The 27,321-nt window shown below is 36.2% G+C and overlaps 1 protein-coding gene across 2 annotated transcripts in view; it reads right to left on the bottom strand.

The window, feature by feature from the left end:
* The window catches only part of LOC113235818 (irregular chiasm C-roughest protein), a 104,706-nt gene extending 79,349 nt beyond the window's left edge, over positions 1 to 25,357 (bottom strand). For both annotated transcript variants that reach the window (XM_026471726.1, XM_026471727.1), the window contains exon 1: positions 24,910 to 25,357. In XM_026471726.1, the coding sequence (XP_026327511.1) occupies positions 24,910 to 24,976 (67 nt within the window). In that variant the 5' untranslated portion in view covers positions 24,977 to 25,357. The remainder of the gene's footprint in view (positions 1 to 24,909) is intronic.
* Positions 25,358 to 27,321: the final 1,964 nt, after the last annotated feature.

The raw sequence follows: 27,321 nt of genomic DNA, 5'->3' as shown, positions 1-27,321 counted from the left end.
CTCCCATGTGCCTGTAATTTCACCAATACAAATATAAATAATAATAATAATAATAACGCACACACTCAACATAGCCACGCACTAGGGAAACCGTGTGTTGCGGGTGCCATAGACACACACATAGATAACCACAAATTACACCCAAACTCACGAGAGAAATCAATGTAGGCCATACAAATATTTCTCCCGGCCCGGGAATCGAACCTGGGACCTCTGCGTGGCAGTCCAGCATGGCAACCGTTAACAGCCACGGAGGCAGTTATGCATATAATATACATATACAAAGTATTATAAAAAATGTACCTTGCCTGTTTGTAAAATTGTGTAGTAGCAAAAAGCCATTAAATTAAGTGGATGGCACACATAATAAACAATTTGTCACAAAGATACAAAAAGATAATATTTGGATATAGGTTCCCTACATTGTATTGCACTCAATTGGCAGTTTTATTGCGACTTATAGATCGCACGATATGAAAAATCGGTTTGTCGGCTTTAGCTACCGATATAGCGAGCTGCCGACATTTTCTATACTTTGTATTCTGCAAGAGTTCTCTATTCTTCTATACCAAGGTATATTTTAAAACCCGGTTTATAAGGTGCGGTATGTTCATCATAAATCTTGGATTATGCCTCTCAAGGTTTTATATCCGGACTGGTCAGATGGTCCTCTAGGGACACATATTTTAAATATAAAACTCTGTTTTCTTATCAAAATTCGTTATCTTCAAATAGATACGAGACCCTTACCTTCGTTGTGGCTTATCAGTCACTAACTTTCTATTTTGAAAAAAATATAGTAAATATATTTGTTTAATCTAAAGCCATGTAACCATTGGGTCGTTGTCAGATATTAAAGTATTTATGGTCTGCGCTACGATAAAAGATAACCTGGTCAAATATTTATCGAGTAACGTATAGGTAAACTTATGGGGGTGATAATTCATAAAACTTACTATCGTGTCGTACGAGTATGTTTTCGAAATCGAAATTCCGAATTGAGTTTAGGCTATACAAATAAGGCGTCGTTTTTTTTCGTATCGTAAAAGATATTTGAGACAGTGACGGTTATTTGGCCTAAATTGACTTCAGAACTCGGAACTGTCATTCCACAGATATGAAAAGAATGATTAGGAATTATAATCATTGACCTACCAATAACAATATTTTGTTCGCTCTAACATTTAATAAAAAATCATTTTATAAATAAGATCAATTTCAAAGCGACTCTATAGAATCTTTCTTCTTGACTGTGACTAATGACTACTGTATAAAGTAACACTTTTAAATGATAAATATGATAACACAATCTACTAATTTTTGAAAATATGCTACACCATCCTATTTTACTTGAGTAATTTTTACAAGTTTTTATTATACAGTACGGCAATGGCACGATTGTCAAGCGCGCTGTTGGTCGGTCAAACGAAGACTGACGCAAAATTGATACCCTTTTTGTGATTTGCTCTTTTCGTTCGGATACTTTTAAGTGCGGATCCGACGACGTCAAAAAACCTAGCCTTACCTTCTTACCTAACCTACCTTCTAATAGGTCAATGTTCTTACCTAAATATTCTTTTTGTTCTATTCTATTCACACCTACCGTACTAGGTACTAATTATAAACGAGGGTAGATCAATTTATACACTCAGTCGATAACAATATTAGACTGCAAACAATAGACTATAGACTTAAGATATAAATATTTATTTTAATGCATTTCCGGTACGTGTGATAACAATGTGGAAGTAATATTGTATGAAATATATGAATTATAAAATATTCTACTTGTATTGGAACGATTGCGGGACTTAAAAGTCTTCGTTGTTTTAATATTTTATTTGATAATGTGACACAAAAAATAGGGAATTATCGTCAAAATGATGAAAGTGATAAGTAAAAACGAAAACGAGGACGGTTATTAAGCTATGTAAAACTTATGTAACATTTTATACTGCCATAATAGCACTTATTGTTGTTTCTTCTAGACACTCTTCGTAAGGTGCGGTGCACAACTTTTTTTTTATTCCAAGTGATGGGACACACAAGTCGCAGTGCCACGCAGAGCTTTAAATCGCAAAGTTCTGAAGAGCACTGCCACTGTGTCTGTCACCCTGAGACATAAGTTGACAAGTCCCATGTGCCTGTAATTTCACCAGCACCATTAACCCTTCCAAACCAGAACTCAGTAATGCTCGCATTACTGTTTGGCGGCAAAAATAAGTAAGGTGGCAGTACTTCACTGGACGAACGCTTTCACAAGGTGCTCTACTGCTACTAAAACTATCGTATTGTATCGGGACTGTAGCATCCCACAGCACTAACACCAAGTTGCTAAGTGAGCGTTAGGGCGCCTTTAAATTGGCTTATAGGAGCGCTACAGTGGTTCGTCGGTGACGCGACAGTATTTTTTTTTTTAGTTTGTAAGTGCGCATTTGACCTCCATCTCACCTGATGGAAAGTGACTATAAGGTCGACTATGTAGCATGTACACCTAAATAATGCATATTCACTCTCGCCCTGAAAAAGGTTAAGTTATAGCGTTCGGGGAATAAGTCCGCAGGCAGGGAATTCCACTCCCTAATCGCTCGCCATATAAATATGGAAGCGAAATGCTTCCTGCGAATCCTGGGAATATCCACAAAATAGGTGTGGAACCGCAACCCACGTCTTGTCACGAAATTCGAAATTCGAAGTTTAAAAAGTAAAAGACGTGAGGAATCGCATCACGGAACTAAAGTGGAGCTGGACATGGCGCCGGATACGGAGACAAAATGATAGATGGAGTGGGGCGATAAGTGAGTGACGTCCAGCTCCAGCAGCAAGACGGGCAGACGACAGTGCAAGCGTCGCGGAGCGAACCTGGATGCGACTAGCGCAGGACCGTGGGGAGTGGCACATAAACTTGAAGGCCTATACTGTATATTCATTTTCGTACATTCAATGAACACTAATATATATTTTTGGACTTATTCTGTTTTTATTTCTTTATTTATCTAACTGTATGCTCCAGAAGCATATTGTAAAAACGTATAGAGTTCTCCATAAAAGGGTCGTTTACCGTGGTTAAACGAAATCGTGGTACCATGAGTTTGGACTTGGCTCTAAGGTTAATATAATATAATGTTTAATGTAGTCTCTTTTGTCTCTCCATTATCCACTTGATGTGTTATACTACACGCGGAGTGGGTGCCTGGAGACGCACAGGCTAGACCTAATTTAGGCTCCAGTCTCCATCATATGTAACGAACTAATCTAAGTACCTTATGGTTAATATGCGGAGAAATAAATAATTTTGTATTTGTATTTTGTGTTTATTTATTCAGGGAGCACAATATCAGTAAATGGCCGTTTACAAAAATAACTGAAAATTATCGGAAAATAAAGTTGGCATAGTGGAGGTATCGATCTGGAAGCGCAGTCGCAGCGCCCCTGTCATAACACGCGCGCGCCACTTTTGCAGTAACAATAATTAGTGAAGTAGGTACCTAAGACACAGTCTTATTTGAAGCCACCCTTATTGCATTCCGGTTCCTGTTTTGAAAATTACAAGCGCATGGGATTTGTCAACTTATGTCTCAGGGTGACGGGCGCAATGGCACTGCCCCTCGTGTCTTTGCGATAGCACTGAATAGCACTACAATTGTTATGGCGTGTCGCTTACCACCGTGTGCTAGATTTATTCATCTCATTAGAATTGATATCATAAAGAAAACAAAACCGGAGGTAACTCCGGTTTTGTTTACAAGACCGGTACGTTCTACACCTCGCGTGCGTCTGAAATTTTTGTAATAGTAGCCGCTGTACGATCGTTTTAAAACTCAGCTTTCAAAAGGGAGCATCCATTTTTTAACACATACACTCACAGCACTAGTAGGAGACGCTGTATCGCGGGTGTCATGGACACACACAAAGACAACCGCAAATTACACCCAAACTCACGACACAAATAAATGTAGGTTATACAAATATTTCTCCTGGCCCGGGAATCGAACTCGGGGCCTCTGCGTGGCAGCCCAGCATGGTAACCGATCGGTCACGGAGGCAGTTCTCCACCACTTCTCTGTCTTTGTTATAGATTAATGTAACCCATTGAATGAACGAGTTTTAGACGAACAGCTCTAAATGTAAAATGGTACACAGTACATATTTTACCATACAAAAAACTGCCTAAAGCTAACTACAATTACCAAAAGAAAAAACATTGTAGCAAAACTTTGGTATTGCTGTGTATAGAAAATGTGTCAGTTTTTTTTAATAGCTTCAGAATACTTTTTAAACACACCCGTAGGGCTGTACCGCTATTAATATAAACAGGATCCTACACGGAAGCATATAGGGTCTCAAATTACTTGATAATTATATATCTAGTTGTTTAATACGTGGGGTGCGGTAAATGCTTTGCGTACAATACGGACCTATATCGTTGGCACCATTACAAATTGTAATTATGTATGTATAACACAACGTGGCATTTTAACCTACGTATTTCTGTACAAAGTAAAAGAAAGAAGTGGCGACATTTTTTTTTTTTTTATTTACGGCTAGGGTTCGTAGAGTTCTTTAAAAGTCGATTCAACCTCAAATGGTTTTTGTTGACTCTTGAAGGTATTGAATCAATAACTTAGGAGAAAATAAATAAATAAATAGTAAAATTGAGGACATACATTTGTTACTCTGCGGTGTGAAAACACGTTTCCTTAAAATTTTCATGATAGAAAAAAGCACACTCCTCGAAATTTTTTCAAGAACACCGCTGTTTTCAATAGGTACTTTATACCATTGATTTTTTTGTATCAATTTTCAAATAACTTTAATTTCGTGGTCCAAAATGAACCGTATTAGTACGTGAAGAAATTGAATTCGAGCTAATATCGGCTCTTAGGAAAGAATTCGTCCAGGGAAGTGCCACCACTGGCACCATACTTATTTCTATAAAACAGTAATGTGAGCATTGTAGCGTTCCGGTTTTCAATGATAAGGGTGCTAGTGAAACTACATGCACTTTTTACTTGTCAACTTTATGTCTGAGGGTGACGGGCGCAGTGGCAGTGCACCTCGGGTCTTTGCGATATAAAGCTCTGAATGGCACGACCTGTCACTTGATACCTTAAGGAAAAATGTAAAAGACATTAGCATAATACAACTGAAAAAGAATATTCTACAAAATATGCGTCGAATGAAACATTGTACTTGTGTAACATTGTATTAATACAGTTTATTGATTCTCACGATGTGTAAGCATGATATTCAATAATTTTATATGAAATTACTCTACTAGTTTTTTTATAATTATTAACACGAAGGTCGAACACAAAGAGAAATTCATTCGATCCTGCTGGACACGAACCAGCGCCTTCACCACACCGTGACAATGCTCTCCCAACTGAGCCAACAGACCTTACCAATTTTTCTATGTGCTTATTGTAGATCCTTTGTTTATGGTTTTTAATGACATTTTGCCATCTGTGAGAAATCTATAAAAGTTTAGAATATGTTATACATATATGACTTACTAGAATCGCGGCCTATCTCAAAATCATCTAATTCATCAGGAATATAGATGGTTTAAAACCTACTGCAGAAAAAAATGGAATATCGACGAATTGTATACAAGTCCATGTTGTCATGTGATTATTTTGAACAATAATAATAATAATAATAATAATAACTTTATTTAATAGCCATTACAGAGAGAAATAGTTACAGCTAGTGTAATGAAATTTAGTACGTACTTAATTACTAGATGATTGATTGCCAGCCCAGCAGGTAGCTTCCAGACCCCACAATAGGAATAAACCTGTACTAGTGGATAGTACTGTTACCACCACTGCGGGCTAGCATCAATCACATCAATCATATTAATTAGCTTGGCTTAAAAGTGCACAAATAGGAACTATGGTCATCCCAAACTAGTATAGAATACTGTTATTTGGGACCCAGAAGAACAAAGATTAAAATAAAAATTTTAGACTAAACTTAGGTGCGATATGGATTAGTAATGTTAGTGCAGTTAGACGAGCCTTAAAAGTTATGTTAGGGAGTACATTAATGGATAATAGAGTGAGGAGTGGGTGATTTGAATAAGTGTTTATGAATGTTGTGTGTGTGGAACTAAACCTCTAAAAAACTAAAACGCTCAGTGTTATTTTAAACGACTTCAAAAAAAGGAGGAGTTTCTCAATTCAACTGTATTTTTTTGTGTGTATGTTACGCAATTTTAATAATTATTTTTTAATACAGTTGCTCAAAACGTGGCATTTTTCGTACCAAATCGTGCCGAAAGTTGGATTTTTCGCACTAGTGCTTTTTACTTTCCATTTTTTTTATTTGCTGTTGTTTCAAGTCTTAAACATAGAACTAAAGACGTTGTGTATTTATTTAATATTTATGTGCTTTGTTACGTAAGTCATTCGTCTTTAAAACTTATTTTTACTTACAAACATCTTATTTGTTTAAATTGCATAGATGTTTTATAAAACAACGGGTTACATTTAAAAATACCAAAATATTTTCCATAAAGATGGCTGATTGAGTATTAACAATGACCGGAGGTGAGTATTACGCGAAACCGCTGCGCACTGCGCCACTAAAATAGTAATTTTAAAGTGGCTGAATATTGAAAAAAGTCGGCCAAAAAAGTACTAACTTTTTTTCAATTACATTCCCGCCTTTTTCATTTACTTTTTTTAAATACTGCTTTATTTTACTTTCAATGTACTTTTTTCGCAAATGTTTTTTTTTTTACTTTTCTCGAATCTTGCCGCGACACTCGTGAATAATGAGTAACTTTGCGCACTTGTATTAAAAATAACTATTTTTGTTTTAGTATTGGTTCTATTTAAATTTGAAGAAAATATTCCACTTCTAAGAGTGGCAAACTAAGTGATGAATTCGGTTTCGCGCTCTTTCCGGTAACCGATTGTACAGTTTTTAGTTTCAGTTTGTATGCAAATATAAGCAAAGTTTGAAGTCGGTTCCTTTTTTTTTTATTTTTATTTATTAAGGCTTTGGCAAAGCCATCAGCCTAAACACGAAGTTTAATTATGTTTCTGTAAATATGGCAGCCACAAAGAGGATAGGCAATTTGAGGCGGCGTGCTTGGATTGACTCGGGATTCCTTAAAACAGGCCGATACGGGTATTCTAGTTCGAGATTCGTATAATTTCGCGTTTTCGTCTTCGATTAAGGCACAATAGCACTATCCTATTCCACTTTAAACTAGATTTCACAAAATAATTGAAAGTCAAAATAAAAACGACACTTTTCCCTCCAAAAGGTCCAGAGCGAATCGAAGTCGGTTCCTTTTTTTTTAATAAAAATTATTCACACTCAACATACCCCCGCACTAGGGAAACCCTGTGTCGCGGGTGCCATGGACACACACATAGACAACCACAAATTACATCCAAACTCACAAGAGAAATAAATGTAGGCCATACACATATTTCTCCCGGCCTGGGAATCGAACCCAGGACCTCTGCATGGTAGTCCGGCATGGTAACCGTTCGGCCACGGAGGCAGTTTTTATTCACAATAAATCTATCTCTTATTCTTATATTCTGAGTGCAGCAGTGTAATAAGACAAAAATGATCTAATTTTGTTTATGCATTAGGAGTAGTGACTCCTGAAAATCAACGAGATCGCTGCTCGTCAAGAATAGTGAACCAATCCGAAATAGTTCCTTTTTTGACGAACTACTGACATTTGTTCAGAAAATGCTGAATTTTACTGTGGATGGGACACCGAGCTTTTCATGTGCCAAAATAATCACGTGCCAACGTTGATACGATCTACCATATGTCAATTTTGCGTCACAGAAACGTCTTAGGTTTTTTAAACCATTTTCCTAGAAAGCCATCGATGTGTATATAGGAAATACTGCTTTATATACCCAAAGAGAGAAGAGTACATATATGACTTAAGTTGTAAAGAACCACACGCCATTATATCAAAGTTTAAGGTAAAACTTCTTTACAGACAGTATAAAAGTAATAATGTACTGTAATTATCAGGCATTATTTGTCCAGAGCAAGAAGAATTGCATTGTATAGCAATTGGCAAACACCGAATATTTTTTGCGTTGCATTGATTGCGTGAATGCGGAATGCAATAATTGTGTGAGCGCGCGAACTCGACCGTTCCCTGCGCCCGCGCCTGCACTAAACATAGCGATTGGGTAAATTAGTAAGTTCTCGTAAACTTCATAATTTGGAAAGCGGAAATGAGTAAAGACGTTTCTCTTGAAACTATAACACTGATTCATAGAAGGCGTTCACCTACTTGTAGCTTATTGTTTCTATGAAAGTCATTTCATAGAAGCAATGAGGTTTTTTTAAATCTTTATTTAATAAGGAACTTTTGTACAATGTATATGCCAGTTCCATCGTATCCTAGACTATAGCTGACATGTCTGGGCGGTGCTGATGGAGAACCCATGGAGAACCGATTCAACAAATAGTAAGGCTCAATTTGTGAACGGAATGGAAGCGAATTTTTTTAAACGCCCATTGGGTCAACCTAAACCCATTGAGTCGACCTAAACCCACGCCTGAGATGAGACCCATGCTCAGCAGTGGGACGCATAACTGGGTTGCTGATGATGATAATGAATAAGAGCGAAAAAGTCGTGGTGTAATAACTTTTTCACTTTTTTGTCTCCATAATATTTTTTTTATATGTTTCAAACGTAATGTGATTTTGTGGTGCTATCGATGAAATTTTGTCAAGATTAATAAAATCATTATTTCTAAATCCACTCGAAAATATAACTCATATTTGTATTGAGTCGCTTACGCTTATGGCGTGCACCATATTTTGTTTTTTTATTTTATTTGTATTAACCTATTACGTCGCACTCCCATATTAACTGCCTCTGTGGCCGAACGGTTACCATGCCGGACTGCCACGCAGAGGTCCCAGGTTCGATTCCCGGGCCGGGAGAAATATTTGTATGGCCTACATTTATTTCTCTCGTGAGTTTGGGTGTAATTTGTGGTTGTCTATGTGTGTCCATGGCACCCGCGACACAGGGTTTCCCTAGTGCGGGGCTATGTTGAGTGTGTGCGTTATTATTATATATTTTAGTTAAGTATAGTTAGTAAGTCAGCTTGAAGTTGTAAGTAATTCTTGAACATCAAATCGAGCGTAGGTAATTTTGAAATGCCCTGTTTTGGTGCAGAAATTGTCGTCCTTACGTCATTTAGACAAAGTAAAATACATTACGTAACGAAAAAAAAACAAATGAAAAATATGTCACGTAAAAAAATTGTATGCTAAGAAAATTGACACGACGACGTTACTTTACGTAACAGCTACATGTGACAGCCTATATTTAATACAGACAACGAAAACGCGAATGGGGTAAATGTGATTCATATTTTTTGCGGAACTCATCTGCGATGCAAGTACATGGCTGAAATAGTTAAGTCGTAGTCCCACTGCTGGGTACAGACCTTCTCTAACAATGGGCTTGAGCTGTTCCCTCGGAACTTCACAGAGGTCATTAAATTGCTTTGCAGATGTGTGCGAGTGGTTACACGCGGTGATTTTTAGCAGCGATGCAAACGCGCCACTGCGCGCAGATTCAAACAATTTAATTTCAAATTAAATTGTTTGAATTGGTTGTTGGTAAATTGGTTTCGATCACGCTGCATTTCCGTGTCCCGGGAAAAAAATATTCGAGACTGGGTGCGGTCTCCCGCACCCGATCTCAAATCCCGAGGAAAAACGAGACTTCTGAGACTTCCGAGACTTCGAAGAGTTCGTCCAGGGAAGTACTGCCACCTTACCTACTTCTGCCGCCAAGCAGTAATGTCAGCATTACTGTGTTCCGGTTTTGAAGGGTAAGGGTGCTGGTGAAATTACAGGCACATGGGACTTAGCAACTTATGTCTCAGGGTGACGGGCGCAGTGGCAGTGCCCCTCAGAGCTTTGTGATTTAAAACTTTCAATGGCACTGCAACTGTTATGGACAGGAGTGCAGCTTACCATCAGGCGCACGACTCGTTCGTCCAGTCACTTGATATTATAAAAAAAAAGACTTTTTTAAAGGTTTCTATACTTATAGACTATGGCATTTAGGCAATCAAAACATGATATTTTAATCATCATAGTAAAATTAAAAAATATTTTAAATAGTTCTGTTTCAATTCTTGTAGTGGACGCGTGGGCATCTAATACAGTTTCAGATGTACAGGACCTGATTTTGTTAATACCGTTAAAATCTTCAATGTCCACAAATTATACTAAGCCGCATTCTATGTAACCAGAATAAAAAATAAGTTATGGTTTAGCAGATTTTTAAATTTAAATGACAATGTTAAAAGTCTCGATATTCTCGAAACTGAAAAAGTCAGTCTCGAGTCAGAGAGAGAGAAATGCCGAAAAATTTTCGAGACTCGAAATTTTCGTGCACACAGATTCCAGCGATGAACCTTAAGAAAAATTGTAACTAATATCAAATATTAAAAATACATACAATCGCATCTGGCATCGCAAATGCATATGAAACCGAAATCAATCAGGGAAGTTATTTTCATCCGACGCAATTGCGTAATTTGCGTGGCACGCATGTGGCGAACTGGACTCGGATTTATCACGGGTACGTAGAACCGCGTTATTGTGGCACTTGGTATTAATAAGAATAGAGATTTATTATACTATGTACGTACATTTAGTAGCAGTAGAGCTCCTTGTGAAAGAGTTCGTCAAGGGAAGTACTGCCATCTTATCTATTTCTGCCGCCAAGCAGTAATGTCAGCATTACCGTGTTCCGGTTTTGAAGGGTAAGGTGCTGGTGAAATTACAGGCACATGAGACTTGTCAACTTACGTCTCAGAGTGACGGGCGCAGTGACAGTGCCCTTCGTATCTTTGCGATTCAAAGCTCTGAGTGGCACTGCAACTGTTATGGACAGGCGTGTAGTTTACCATCAGGCACACGACTTGTTCGTCCCGTCACTTGATATTATAAAAAAAAAAGAATATGAAGTTGAAATGTTAAGTTCGTATATACACAAGGATGGCTTTCTATAGAATAACGGATTATCTCAAAAACATGTCTAATTCATCAGGACGACGGTACGGCGCGCCAAGCCGACACTTAATAAAACCGCGTGATTACTTTAATCAAGTGCCTTACCCGCAACAAAATTTAGCACATTGTGAACATTAATTGACATGCAAATTCATCACAATGTTTTCCTTCATTGTCAGTGAGAGGTTTTGCTTACCAAAGCAAATAGACGATTGAATAATGACTCTCTTGTAGAATAAAAGCTACAAAATTTCGACAAGAAATCTTATTGGCGTTCGGATACGTTTCGGGGAGTGTGTTCATGAACTTATCAAGTTAGTTTCAGTTTTGCCGTTCCTCCTTCAATCAACTAGAAAGCCCGGAACACAATGACGCAATTACACTAGGTCGACAAATCACCTTCCTTTTTTTTTTTGACGGGGGGGAATCTTTATGGATACCCCTGAGCCCAGGGAGACTCACCTTCCCTTGCTCAACACAGGTCAAATTACCCAGCGTAAATATTGAGTCCTTTGACGATCGTAGTCCACTGCCGAAATCAACCGAATCGACTGGTGCCATCATTGTCGGGCGTCTTTGGCAAGCAACAGTCGACCAAATAAATTACAAAATGTCGACAGCCACGTCCCAACACGACGCGCGTGCTGGGACGTTTCCAAAACGTTTTGAACGTTTTCAAAGCTTGTAGTTGTAATGACTTGGTGATACCTATGGGCGATGGCGACAGTCGACTTGGTTGGACAGCGCGTCAACTACGCCGCCTTCGCCAGCCGAATTTGCTTGCCAAAAAGGCGGCAGTTGACTCGGTGTGAACAGCACGTCGACTGCGCCGTCTTCCGACAGCCGAAATCGCTTCGAATCGAAATCGATGCTTGACTGCCACGTGGAGGTTCCGAATTCGATTCCCCGGCCTATAGAAATATGGCCTACATTTACTTCTCTCGTGACTGTGGTTGTCTGTGTGTGTCCTTTCCACCCGCGGCACAGGGTTTCCCTAGTGTGGGGCTAGAAATTTGTGCGTTATTATTATTATTCGGCAAGTGAGGTTGTGACCGAAAATAAATTCACAAATGTATGTAACTTACAAATTAAGGACTACGTATCACCGCACTGAAAGTTACATTACACGAGAATTACTACATTCCGATTTTGAAGTGTAAGGGTGCTGGTAAAATTACAGGCACATGGGACTTGTCAACTTATATCTCAGGGTGTCGAGCGCAGTGGCTGTGCCCCTCAGGTCTTTGCGATTTAATGCTCTGAATGGCACTATTATTGTTGTGGACAAGCCTGTAGCTTACCATCAGGCAGTGGCGGCGTAAGGCGTGGGCGACGTGGGCCACCGCCTACGGCCTCGCGGTACAAGGGGCCTCGCGCCTCAAAAAATTTTATGCATTGCTTAAAATACATGGTTCTAAGCGAGAATTAAATAAAAAAATATATAAATTAATTGTGTTGTGAAATATGTTTTTTCTTGTCTGGCAACATTTGTTTACGTAGCGTAACTATCGCGGGCAAATCCCTGCCGCCGCCGGTCAGTGCGGGGAATCCCTTGTTTTATTTGTTTACTTTCTTTACTAGGAAGCCAGCCAATCAAATCAAAGTACCACACGCACTATCACGCACGCAACGCAGTCGCTAGGCGCATAAATAATTACCTATTTTGATAAGATTAGTTCAATGTTTTAATAATGTTTAGTGAATAAATAGATAGTGTGAAGGTATATTGATTGCTCCTGTAAACTGACCCAAAATTAAAAAAAAACAGTGTCTTACAAATAAATGGTTTTTGTTTTCTTCGTAATAAAAGTGTAAAACGCCGGTATTTACATAAGGTAAGAAATAATTAATTGGTAATAAATAAGTAACGCAGTTATTACTTAATATAAAATTATACGCTTTATAATATATCTTTTGGAGGAAACCAAAGCTTTAACGATAAAAAACGTATCGACTTTTTGCGTTTTAAAAACTAGGAAATGCGTTGAAGACTAATTTAAATTTAAATTTTACATTATGTAAATAAAACTGCAAAAAAATGTTAATGCTATTGCTTTTGTGTACAGGTTATAGATACGATATTATCGATATGTCCGGCCGTGATAGAGATCTTGGAAGAAAATGGGAGTCTGGATCAGCAAAAAGAAAAAGAAAAGCTGAAAGAACTGCATCCAACCAGGTTCTGAGTTTAAATATGATGAAGTTTCTCAACCAAACTGCATCTGGCAGTACAGAACCATCTGAATCGATAGTTTCGACTTCTACACAACATACGTCCGAAATACCGGGAAATGCTCCAGATGCACAGAGTATCGAGAGCGAACGTCAGTTAGACGTAGAATTTGGATCATGCTCTAGCCAATCAAAATTTGACGCTGAAACTCTTGTGCCGTCATCAAGCCATCAAGAAGAACAGATTGACGTAGATTCTCCAATTCACAGCGACGATGCCAGTGCCATAGTTCAGCAAATACTTGTTAATTTGGATCCGGGATTTTGGACGTTCCCCATAACGGATTCACAGCGTCGTGACATAGTTCAAAGGGGCCCCATACAACAATGAAATAGCGGTGATGAACATTATCCCAAAGGTGATGATCACAGACACTTTTCCAATTTCTATTTCTCGAGAAAACTAAATAATGGTGAAACTCAACATCGTCGCTGGTTAGTTTATTCCAATTCCCAAAATAAAGTTTACTGTTTTCCATGCAGACTATTTGGCAATTCACAAACACAGGTGGTGCAAGGAGGGTGTTGTGACTGGAAACATTTAAGTAGCATTTTACACAGACATGAGAATACCAAAGAACATATGGCACATATGTTCCAATGGTTAACTTTAGAGAAAGGAATAAATCAAGGCAAAACAATAGACCAAGAAAACGAAAGGCTAATACGTGAATCTCAAAAACATTGGCACAACTTGTTAGAGAGATTAATTGACATAATTAATTTTTTGGCATCTCATAATCTTGCATTTAGAGGTCACAGAGAATCTCTAAAGACAGGTGACGTTATTAAGAATTCCGGTAATTTCATAGATTTAATTAAACTGATATCAAAATTTGATCCTACTTTACGAGAACACATGAAACGCATTGGTGACAAACAACTTTCACACCATTATTTAAGTCACGATATTCAAAATGAATTGATCACATTAATGTCGAAAACAGTTGTCGATGAAATTATTCGTAAGGTTAAAGAAGCAAAGTATTATTCTTTTTTGCTTGATTGCACTAGAGACTGTGGCAGAGTCGAACAAATGTCGGTTATCTTAAGATTTTGTGATACGACAACTGGCACAATAGTCGAACATTTTATCGGATTTCTAGCTGTTACTGAGACAACTGGAGAATATTTAGCCAATGCTATACTGGAACACCTAGAAAAAAACGACTTAAATATTCAAGACTGCCGTGGCCAAGGATACGACAATGGTGCAAATATGGTAGGTGTAAATAGTGGAGTTAAAACTAGAATATTGAATATTAACCCCAGGGCATTTTTCACACCTTGTGGCTGTCATAGTTGGAATCTACTGTTGGTAGATGCAGCGAACTCATCTACGGCGGCAAAAACTTTTTTTGGTTTCATACAAAAAATTTATTTGCTATTTTCAAGTTCAAGCAAACGCTGGGATTTAATAAAAGGTAAATTAAAACTTACTATGAAACCTTTATCAGACACAAGATGGGAAAGTAGAGTCGAAGCAGTAAAGGCCGTATTATTGCAATTCGATGAAGTGGTTGAATGCATCGAAAGCTTAAAAAATCAAACGGAGCAATCGTCTGATTGCGATTCCGTACTAAATGAAATGTTAAGTTTAGAATTTATCGTATCTTTACATGTGTGGTATGAGATATTATCGCGTGTTAATAGGATAAGTAAATTATGGCAATCAGTACAAATTCATTTAAGCATTGCTCTTGAACATTTACACACATTTTGTGACTGGATAAAAGAGTATCGGGAAACTGGATTCGAAAAAACCCTGTCTGATGTTCGGCAATTTACTGAGAGAAGCTGTTATGCCCTGCCAAAAGAGTTTAGGGATAAAAGAGTAGCCAAAAAGAAAAGGATGTTCGATTATGAAAGCAGCGATCAACCTATAGAGTCTCCTAAAATACGGTATCAAACAGATTTTTTTTACGCCATGATTGATTCTATAATAACCAATATGGAATTAAGATTTACGTCTTTGAATCAACATTTTGAAGATTTCGGTTTTCTCTATGATTTAAGCAAGCTAAAAAATTTGCCAGAGGAGCAAGTATTAAAACACTGTAACGATTTACATAACGTCCTGCGTGTGGGTGAGAGCAGTGACTTCCAACCTTTCGAATTATATGAAGAATTAAATACAATGATCCCAAATTTACCCAACTATATTAAAGACGTGAAACAGCTACTGTCTTATATAACAGAAAATAGCTTAAAAGAAATTTACCCAAATATTTACATTGTCATCCGAATTTTATTAACAATTCCGGTAAGTACAGCATCTGCTGAAAGGAGCTTTTCAAAATTAAAATTAATAAAAAATTATTTAAGAAATACAATGGGCCAGGAAAGACTTTCAGCGTTGGCTGTATTATCAATTGAATCAGATATGGCATATAGGCTGAATTACGATAAAATCATTAAAGAATTTAGTAAAGTTAAAAGCAGGAAATTTCTGCTTCTTTAATAAAGAGATATAAATATTTTTATATATTTATATTCAATTTATTGGTATTGTTGTCATTTCCATCTTATTTACGATATGTTATTTTTCATGAATATTAATCTCATTTGTATTTTTATGAATAAAAACTTGCAATGGTAATTTCTTTTTTTATAAAATCCGTCTTCAGGTCGCCAGAGAACAGGGCCTCGCGAAATCTGTTTTGCCCACATCAAATTTAGGTCTTGCCCCGCCACTGCCATCAGGCCACGACTTGTTCGGCCCGTCACTTGATATCGTAAAAGAATAGTATTATTACATTTATCTTAACATTATTTAATGTAGAGAGAAGAAACAGTACAGACCTATTGGTAAGCAATACGAGAGAATGTCCAACGGTTTGAAGGTAAGACGATATTCTAATACAGCGTGCTTAGAAACCGGAACGAAAAAACCTAGGGTGAAAGGGGAGTAGGTACCTGTTTATTATTAAATATGGCTTTTGTTACATGCAACTTGAAACAATGATCGTGTTTAGATGGTATGTTGTAATGTTTTGTTATTTTCGTCTAAATACTGGCGCGAGTTTAATAAATAACACTGTAAAATACTTTTGGAATGTAGTAGAATAAAATTCATTTATTGTCTGGTAGTAGTGAACATTAATGTCTTAATATGCTCATTCTTATCTTATGGTTATATAAACCACAGTTTGTTAAGAAAAGTTCCTTCTAAATTCGAACCGGCGATCTCTCCAAACCGGGGCAGTCGCTCTCCCAACTGAGCTACGGAACGAATTAACAACCTTACAAATTTCTCTAAGTTCTCTATGTGCATGTTGTATGTACATCTTTATTTTTTGTTTTAACAGCCTTTTTGTTTCAACTGAACCTTGAAACTGTACGGTGACGCCGCATGGTTGATTTCATTCGATATCAATAGTACGCCGATAGTACCGTTATGTGTAATAATAACGTGGGTAGGACGAATACACCAATTGTCAACCTATGAAGTTCTCTATAAGTACCAGAGCAACGGAATTCCCAGAACATCCAGACCAGAATCAATTTAGAATGGATCATTTCCCTTTGTAAATTGGAATGCTGTAATCAGCTAGTAACACTATACATTGTGAAAGAATTATCCAGGGAAGTACTGCCACCTTACCTATTTCTGCTGGCAATCAGTAATGTGATCATTACTGTGTTCCGGTTTTGAAGGGTAAGGGTGCTGGTGAAATTACTGGCACATGGGACTTGTCAACGGTTACCTATCGGTAATCCGAAATGACATTTTCCAGAAATAAAGTTTGGTCGAAATTCTATAACCTCGAAAGTAATTTTGAGAAGAAAATGTTTTTTTCTTTTAAACCTAACTTAACCTAACCTAACTGAACCTAATCGTGTCTTTGCGATAAACATTCAACATATCCTGAAAGAACAACTGTTTCGTTATAATTCGGTTTTCGGTATAATGAAAATTCCAACAAACGTTAAAAAAATTGTCGACTTTGTGATACGGTATATGTCTCAGAGTAACAAGCGCAATGGCAGTGTCTCTCAGTTCTCTGCAATTTAAAGCTCTGATGGCGCGGCAACTGCTATGGACAGGCATGATTTATTCGTCCCGTCAGTTAGTGTCATAAAAAAGAGCTAGACGTGAGAATCTATTACTATAAATAATAATAATAATAACGCACACACACACATAGACAACCACAAATTACACCTAAAGTCACGAGAGAAATAAATGTAGGCAATACAAATATTTCTGCCCGCCCGGATTCGAACCTGGGTCCTCTGCGTGGCAGTCCGGCATGGTAACCGTTCGACCACGGAGGCAGTTAATGTTTTTTTAATTAGTTACTATAAATACATATATGTTACACCTTTGTAAAATTGATGATTATGACCATCATCGGTCCTTCCGGGACTCCAACCCGGGACCTCCACATCCGCTCCCCATCTGTGTATTTGATGTTTGTAAAGCAGAAAAACCAAATATTTAAAAAAATCGAAAACCCTAATATGCAATCAACATTAATTAATGTCGTATTCACGAGTTTCTTAATGGGTATCGTAATTCACACAAATTCTATACCATACGTGATCATATTAAAACATGCTATTAACGAGATGTTGTCAAATCACCTATCTTAATATCATCTTAACATCGTGAGTTAACATTGACCACGTTTCGTTTGAGATTCAAAGAATTATTAAAGTCCAAAATGTCTTACCTAACTTTTGGAACAGTACTGTTATAAAAAATTGTAATTGTTAATTATACATAGTATGTGATCAATTAATTATATATACTACACGACTAAATAAGTATGCGACTTATAAAATTAGTCATGTAGTTTAAATAGATTGCGAGTAATTACTTATACTACTTAATTTTTTAGGGGAATGAAAAACAATTATACAAAGCGATTTACATACCGTCGGCTAAATTTGAAAACCTCGTAATTCCGCTTTTGGACACTGATCCCTTTTTTACTCTTCAAGTCCAATATCGGTCCGTTAAAGCGTAAAACATATTTTCTAGACCTACAAAGGTATATATGATCATATCTTTATTTTAGGTATAAGATAGTAATAGGAGTGTCACATAAAATGATTTCTAAAAATTTTTTTTGGTGCCTACTCAAAAGTTCACACTAATGAAAGTACGAAGTTTACGAATTTAGCCGATTTAGTATAATAGTACACCTAAATGTATATTCGACCACAATATCTAGAGATTAATCTTCTTTTTTATCCTTTTATGACCAAAAAAATGACGTAATTTCAATTCTTTGGGGTCTTGGGATTATCCAATCGCTACCTGATCCTTTGCCTGATACATTTGCGCAAATTACTAGCCAAATGGAAATGGATAAAATCGTTTTGTTCTAAAATATCCTTCCTTTTTAAAGGGTCTAAGAATAAGATTCCTATACTGTTTTTATTTTATTATTCAGTGAACGTCATCAAGTATGATATTTTTTAGTTATTACAAAATACGTGACGATATTCAAATTGGTGTCAGGCACGTCTTAAAGCGTATATCGCACGATCAGTTTATTTATACATTTCTTAAACGTTGTTTAATATTGTAATTCGATGGTGTATAAATTGCTGTTAAAATATTTCTAAGATGTGGAATGTAGATAACAAATTGTTCAGTTTTAGGACCGGTTGGATTTTCTTTGGTATAATTTATAAATGTTATTAAGTATCGAATATTTTATAACAAATTCGTATCGACTAAAGGAAAGTATATTTACCTAATCATCAAGGGAGTAATAAATATATAGTGGATCATACCTCCCTCTGGAATCACTGAATTTTGCATAGTATTTTGTGTTGACAACAAAATTATTAAAATATATAAAATATGGTAACTCTCGCTCTCTCTTGTAATTTTTGATTTATGTATATGATTAATATATATTGTGCTCCATATAAAATACATAAAAACTACAGTCCACGTAAAACTCCCAAGTAAACCTCTGAGTTTTCGAAATTAAAAGTGTGAAATTTGATTTGAAAACCACTAGCTTTTTGGTGAAGAAAAACACCGTGAGGAAACCTACACATATCGTCGGTGTTTTGTAGAAAAGGCGAAAGCGCTATTTTGAAAAAATCAGGGAAGCATGTTTCAGGTTTTAACGACTGTTTTAAAATATTTACTTCCTGTTTTAGTTTTAATTAAGTTTAAGTTTTAAAATTGATTTAATTATTGTATTATGAAGAGTAATAATTACTGTTAATAAAAGTTACGCTATATCAAATTTTTTGACAACCCTTGTATATTTGTATAGGACAGCGCAATTACCTATACACGAACGGCTGCGGTATCAGCGAACATCAAAGGCGTTACGCTACTGATATTGTAATACTATGGTTTTAATCTATTGCAAACTGATGAGTCTAAAATTAAAATTTGTTCCTACTTAATTTGTTAGGATCCTATATTATAATCAAACATAAAGCTCAAGAATATGATTATGTAGCTCCGATTATTATTTAAGATTGTTATTTAAATTCTACGCCATTATACCCAAACAAACTCAAGATTTCCCGCATTATTTAATAGGAACTCTTCATTGCATTATTGCATATTGAATCAGCGTATAGCAATTGCAATTGCCTTCATCTCGGTTCCTATCATTTCCCTTTCATTGCCTGCATGTACAAAGAGATGATTATCTTAAAATTGGCCGGTGAAACAATGTAAAGATTTGAATTTCGAATGCATGCGCTTGCGTCCCGCATGGCCACAGACCGTGAGACGCATTACCGTTTCAGGGCTATTCTCAAATACGAGAGTTTATTCGAGTGGTTGTGGGGGGTAGGTAACATGATTTTGTTTTCCGCGTAGTACGTAACGACGACTACACGCTTTGCACAATGGCCGATGGATGAAGTAGCAGTAGAGCTCCTAGTGACTCTTTCACAATTCGTCCAGGGTAGTACTGCCCCCTTACCGATTTCTGCCGCCAAGCAGTAATGTCAGCATTACTGTGTTTCGGTTTTGAAGGGCAAGGGTGCTGGTGAAATTACAGGCACATGGGACTTGTCAACTTATGTCTCAGGGTGACAGGCGCAGTGGTAGTGCCCCTCAGATCTTTGCGATTTAAAGCTCTGAGTTTCGTACAGTCATTTGATGGTATAAAAAAAGTTGGTCCCAGATTGGATTTCCGGATCATTTGGGAAATTAACTTTTGAATATTATTCAATAAAGTTAACACTACATTTATTATTAAAGCGACATCTCTAGTCAGCCGCTGGTAGCTGTAAAGATACCTGGTTGAATGTAGAAAAAATTCCATAGATTTATCACAGATGGCGCTACGGCAAAAGTCATTAAAAACCAACAACAAATAACTGCAATAAGCACATAGAAAGATTCGTAAGGTCTGCTGGTTCGTTCCGTAGCGTCAGACACGGTACGCTGAAGGCGCTGGTTCAAATCCAGCCGGATCGAAGGAGTTTTTCTTAGTGTTCGATCTTTGTATTAATAATTATAACAAACTAGAGGAGTAATTTCTGATTCTGCGCTCAATGTTCTGAGTAGTGCCCTGAAGTGAATTCCGTTGCTCTGGAACTCATAGTACAGGTAATTCCCTCGTTTGAGACCACGCAATTGCTGTCTTTGTCTGGTACATTCTAAATGAAACTATTTTTTTAATCAAATATTTATTAAATATTTTTTTAAATCGAATATTAATCAAATATTTTTTTTAATCAAAATCACGTAAAATTTATTATACCGGTAAACTTAAGAATCGATACTACATACCTCAGCTCCAATTAAATTGTATCCCGTGCTAATACGGTTCATTTTGCTAAGGTCGAGCGGCAGGCGCACTGGCCTTTCTTCCTTTTTTTTTACAAACGAAACTAAAGCCATTTAAAAATTGTATATCGTATACTATACGTGTTCTGTTTAGTTCAGTTCATATAAAAAAAATCATTGGTATATAAAAATCATTTTACATATGTAAAGTACCTAATGAATAAGTACAGTGGTTTTCTTGTATCGTAAAATTTTCAAGAAGTGTTTTCACACCGTATACTAATCAGTGCATATCCTCAATTTTACTATATATTTTTTCCAAAGTGATTGTATTGACTCTTAAAATTAGAACCTCCTATATAGAATAAACCTCCTAGACGAATTTAATGTCCTGTGACTGAAAATAAGAGAACCTTGTGAGAGAATGCAAAACAGCGTACATTACGCTTGGCGTACTCAAGACTTTTATATATTACGCGGATATGAACTCTACAATTGCCTAGTTATAAAGTCCATTTAAGTTACGCTACGTGGTTTGCGAAGGCTAAAATAGGATATTGACGATTTCCAATGAACGTTTTAACTGTTTACATATGCCAGTATGGAATGTAATATCCGATACAAGTCGTCTGGAAGATCCTGCACCTTAACGTCTTGCAATACGTCCTAGATTGGCTTGTTAATCGACATCCGCTTTATATGCGCTTATGTTGAAGTTATAGCGAGTTATACCTTTAGGAGATGAATTCCAATACCTCGAGGTATGCATAATGTACCTATAGTCTTACAGTCGTAGTAGAAAACGCCTTTATTAGTATTACACCTACTACGGTGCAACAGGCTCAAAGTGTGTCTTTTTTGAAGCTGGAGGAAAATGACAGTTAATAAACTGTCATTCATTAATAAATTAAGTTTCAAGTGTAGTCTATTTAAAAATTATAATCATTTGCGTACAATTAATCAAATACAAGCCGTGGTCATGGTTTGACATACCGACTTTCAAGCACAGGCCGTGGTTTCGATTTTTTTTTCTAATATCAAGTGACGGGACGAACAAGTCGTGCGCCTGATGGTAAGCTTGTCTATAACAATATGAGTGCCACTCAGAGCTTTAAATCGCAAAGATCTGAGGGGCACTGCCACTGCGCCCGTTACCCTGAGACATAAGTTGACAAGTTCATATGTGCCTGTTTATATTTATATATGTATATATATGTATATATTTCACCAGCACCCTTATTCTTCAAAACCGGAACACAGTAACAACATTACAGCTTGGCAGCAGAAATATTCGATTTCGGGCTCGCACCTCCGAGTTTTTCGCAAATACTAATTAGTACTATTCTATTTGTAGTTTGTAGAGTCAGTTTCGAAAACAGTCGTTTTACTCCATCTTCAAAATCTTAAGTGTGCGCAATAGCGCAAAAGTGTTGCCCGCTTTCAATAAATATTCTATCCACTGAACGTTGATCACACTTATGCAATAAATAGCCCAAGTTATTTCATTTCAATCATCATCGGCCCATTATTATTATTATTCGTCCAACTGCTGGGCACAGGTTCATTTATAAGTAAGATCATACATACACACTACACGTGGAACTATGTCTATTTTAAAAACATAAAAACGAGACATGTTTTAAAGTTTTTCTTTTGATCCATTATAGATAATCAAATCCGCCTGTTCTTATTAAAAATTTATATGAATCAATACTGATTAAGATTATATACAGAGATGGCGACACTATCATCCATACCATCTCATTCAGCCGTGACCATGGGCCCGAAATGTTTTGGGTTACGTGATTTTCATAAGTATATTAGATTGCAATTGTAATAAACTCGCCCAATTTGTAGTGACAACGTGACCATTATAAATAAATAACCTAAAAATAAATAGGTAGTCAAGTTTGTATACATATATGACATATTTTAATTTGTGATATATATTATTTTTAGGAAATGAAACTATTTTTCCGGATTTAAATCGCGTAGGTATATTTGTTTTTTCAAACAAAGAAACGTTTCGGGCCCTTTACAAGTCCCATGATCACAGTTGGCTGACATGGGACCTGTAAAGGGCCCGAAACGTTGGTTTGTTTAAAAAACAAATATACACGATTTAAATCCGGAAAAATTGTTTCATTTCCTATGTATAACAATCGCAAAAACCTAAGAACTCGATATCTATTATTTTATTGAATATCGCGATGTTCTACTATCATTTATTTTTATGACATTACTCCACCAGTTTGTTATAATTATTACAACTGCCTCCGTGACTGAACAGTTACCCCGCTGGTCTGTTACGCAGAGGTCCCGGGTTCGATTCCCGGGCCACCACAAATTACACCCAAACTCACGAGAGAAATACCTAAATGTAGGCCACACAAATGTTTCTCCCTGTACGGAAATCGAACCCGGAACTTCGGCGTGGCAGATCTGCTGATTGTTCGGTACTACTAGTTACTTTTAAAAATAGAAGAATGTCTCCGTAAAGCAAAAATGTCTATCTAAATAAAAAATGTGTATCTACAATATTTTAAGTTTACTTTCCCTCCGTATCCCATAGTCGTAGGACGAAAAAGGAAATTATCCAGAAATTTCCTTTTTCATTTACATTGTCATCATTGTACCGAATGTCAAATAAAGTAATTTTGTTTATACTTTTTTTTTATTTAGTAACAAGGAAAACATAAACAAAAGGTACCTACTGCTTATTTCTAACAGAAATTTCTTCTATCAGACCTAAATACAGGAGAGAATAATTACACGTTATTGTAATGTGCACGACATGTTGTATGTGCACAACAAAAATTATGTAACAAAAAACACTAAATCATTAAAAGTTAGATAAATACATATTTCGTACTATAATACATATAAAATGGATGGAACAGTCGACAAATAGTCTTTATTACTAATCCCACAAAGAAGAGATTGTTCCATCATTGTCAGACACATCTCCAATCTAAGAAGACAAAAGGTACCTACTATCGTACATTGACTTAGGTACTACTGGTACTATAGTTCAGCGTATACTTAGGTACTAACAATTATAACATTTTTAACTATAAAATCGACCTCAAAAGTTCGTGGTATTACATCTATTTGCCAAGTTTCACTGAAATCGGTTGCCGGATTCAACCCCTAGTTTGCCACTTTTTCTTCAAATTTAAATGGTACCAATACTGAGGTACTCTCTTTCCAACAAAAAAGAATCAATAATAAAAACACAGTCGAATAATTGAGAACCTCCTCCTTTTTTGAAGTCGGTTAAAAATAGCGAGCGGCCGCTGCTGTATGTTATTATGACTGTCTAATAACAAAAATGACATGCCATATTTATACATTTATTTTATTTTCTTCCCTCGTAGACACATGACGTGCCATATGTTTGGGATATTTAAGACGCTCGTTGCTAACAAGCGGATGTAATAAATACGGAAGTACATCAGATCTCGAAAAAATGTAACCATATGCGGCCTACAAGCCTAATTGGACCCAAGACGCTAAGTGACGACAAAAAGTTTCATAAAAAAAAAATTGTCCACGTAATTTTTTTTACAAAATATAACGCAAGTTGGGCAAGATCGATCTGTGTTCTTCCTTCCTTTTTTACTCTACCAAGTCCCACACCAAAAATTCTTCTAATTTGGCAGTCCCTAAAGAAACCACGAGGTCCGTAGTCTCCGACAACACGGTAGTGCTAAATAAGTAGGTACTAAAAATTGCATAGCAAAACACAAAACAATGCAGGCTAAAAACAAAAATATACCAAACATTCAAAATACGTCGATAACAACACAAAGAAGAGCGAAGTATACCTGATGTAGAAGATTAGTAAAACAAAAAATGAAAATTAAATAAAAAAAATACGTACATAAGACCTTTAAATAAGAAAAATTAGACTTACCGACAGCTACCATCGATGTGAAGAAAAACAAAATTTTCGCATTAAAGTTCCAATTAATTTTCTTCATTTTGTAAAAGTTCGCAGTTAACCCGTTTTTCAAAATTGTTCACTAATCACGACACAATCCTTCCAATAAGTTCACAAAACTCATTTTACTATTTTATAACTTCCAAATAATCAAGCGTAAAAATTAAAATGGTTAATTTCATTTTATACAATATTTAAAAAAATCACTTCACTATCATGTAACGCATTTTAAATTTAAATGTTCCACAGTCTAATTGTTTGATTTCGAATTACAAACGGACATGAAATTGACGCGGAAAGAATTTAAAAACAATATCGTATCGGAAAAAGATTCGGAATCCGATGGAGGTTGGCGCGCAGCGGGAGCTCTATGGCTACGTGCGTTCGACGCGACCGAAGATCGGCATGTAAAGGCGCGCACACACCGTGTGGTGATCGTCCCCACCGGAACTACAGTGGTTGGCCGTGCCGCGCGCCACTGCCGACTTCGTGTGCATAGCACCGAGACATCACAAAAAACACATTTGCATCCACCGCAACCTTTATACACCTTACTTTAAGAACCAAAATGTGACTTACTTGATGTTTAAAATTCAAAAGTTCTTAATGATAATTCGTAGTTTTGTAGAGCGTACACGTATAGGAAAGCAAGCCATTGTTAGCATCGTTTGTGATTGGAAAAACAATACGGTGTACGGCAAAAAATGCAAAGGACAGGACGTTTGATAAAGACTCAGGATTACAAAGGAGTGAGGAATGCATTATTTCGTTATCCAACAGTCGAATAAAAAAAGCTGTTAAAAAAATATTAATATTGATTTATTGTAATTATTAAAAATTCAGGCAATGTTGTACACGCCAGCGCATCAAGCTACACATTGACGTATCTTGTTCCGTTGCAATGGAGGCGATTTTCGAACAAAGATGTGTAGTCTGATGTGCCGTTGTCCGTACATTTTTAAAAATATCGACAATTTTCTTTGAACTTACTGTTTCCATACAGCAATCCTAATTTAAATAATTAATCCATATATATGAATAAAATAAATAATAAAATTGAAATTAAAACTTATTTCTCAGACACAAAAAAAAACAGTTTTTTTACAGAAATACTGACCTATTTCACCTAACAATAAAAATGTAAACAAACTGAATTTAAATATCAATAACTGAAAGAAGCAATGGAAATACATATGCACATATTTCAATTCGACAGATAGCTTACAGAGATATATCGGTATTAATGAAAATGTATTATGATAAGTCAAACAATGTAATATTTTTGTAAAACATGAGAAACATCTCATTTATATTTTAATACGCATACTCTCCAGTACAACAAGTTTATTTCTTACATCAAATATTTATTTGAGATTTTAGAGAAATCTTAATCCATATATTTAACACGTACAGTTAACGTCAAATTGATTTAAACGGTCAACGTGACTGAAAATATCTACACATCCAAAAGACTGAAATCCTAACAATGAAAAATGCTCCTTGATTCATTGATATATAACGTTGATTTTTGTACAAACTATAGCTATTTCGAGGATTTTTATTGTGTAAATAAACATGTCGGATGCGTGTGTAATTTTGTCTAGTTTAACCGTTTACACAATTTTGATAACCTGAACGTAACGATATCGCAATATGTAGATACCAAACCGCAAAACTATACAGGTATTAAAAATTTTATATGCAATAAATATGCAAAGAAGTGCGAAACAGTAATGTTCACTAGAAGAGCGTAATTTATTGAATGTGTCTCTTAATTACGCATTTAAAATCAATATTAAGGACAAATGAAATATGATAAATAAAAAACAAACGACAATACGACTTAGGGTGTTTTACCATTGCGTGATTCTTAGTATTCTAAAGCAATGTTAGTAAAAACATCTAAATTCCAAAATATGGACTTAACGTTCTTTACCTCTTACCTACTGACTTGTATATTACGCTTAATTTTATTATTATGACAGCAAATACTGCTTGACGAACTTACTGACTCCTGGAGACCGGTTATCTAAACTCGAAATTTTCGTGCATGCTCTTTTAGTAAAAATGTCCTTTACATCTCGAAAACGTTTGTTTCTTTATTGTCTGTTAATAATTTCTGCGTTTTAGAAGACTTGCCTTTATTCAAACTTGCGAAAAGTAACTTTAAAGTTAGATAATTATATTTAGATAACCGCATAGCAGAATTGGCGCGCACTTATATAAAATATTGTGAATGAAACGGATGAATGAATGGAATTCTCTGCTGCCTGTATTAGTTGTATTATGCAAACGCGCTGTAACAATTGTAATAAATACATATGTTATATAATGACTTCTAGGGATTTCAGTCTCGAGACATTTCCGAGTCTCGGACAAAAAATC

This window comes from Hyposmocoma kahamanoa, unplaced genomic scaffold (assembly GCF_003589595.1).
Source record: "Hyposmocoma kahamanoa isolate Upper Pololo Valley unplaced genomic scaffold, ASM358959v1 88, whole genome shotgun sequence".
Lineage (NCBI taxonomy): Eukaryota > Metazoa > Arthropoda > Insecta > Lepidoptera > Cosmopterigidae > Hyposmocoma > Hyposmocoma kahamanoa.
Note: the sequence above shows the minus strand (reverse complement) of the source record. Positions and strands in the feature narration are given on the sequence as shown.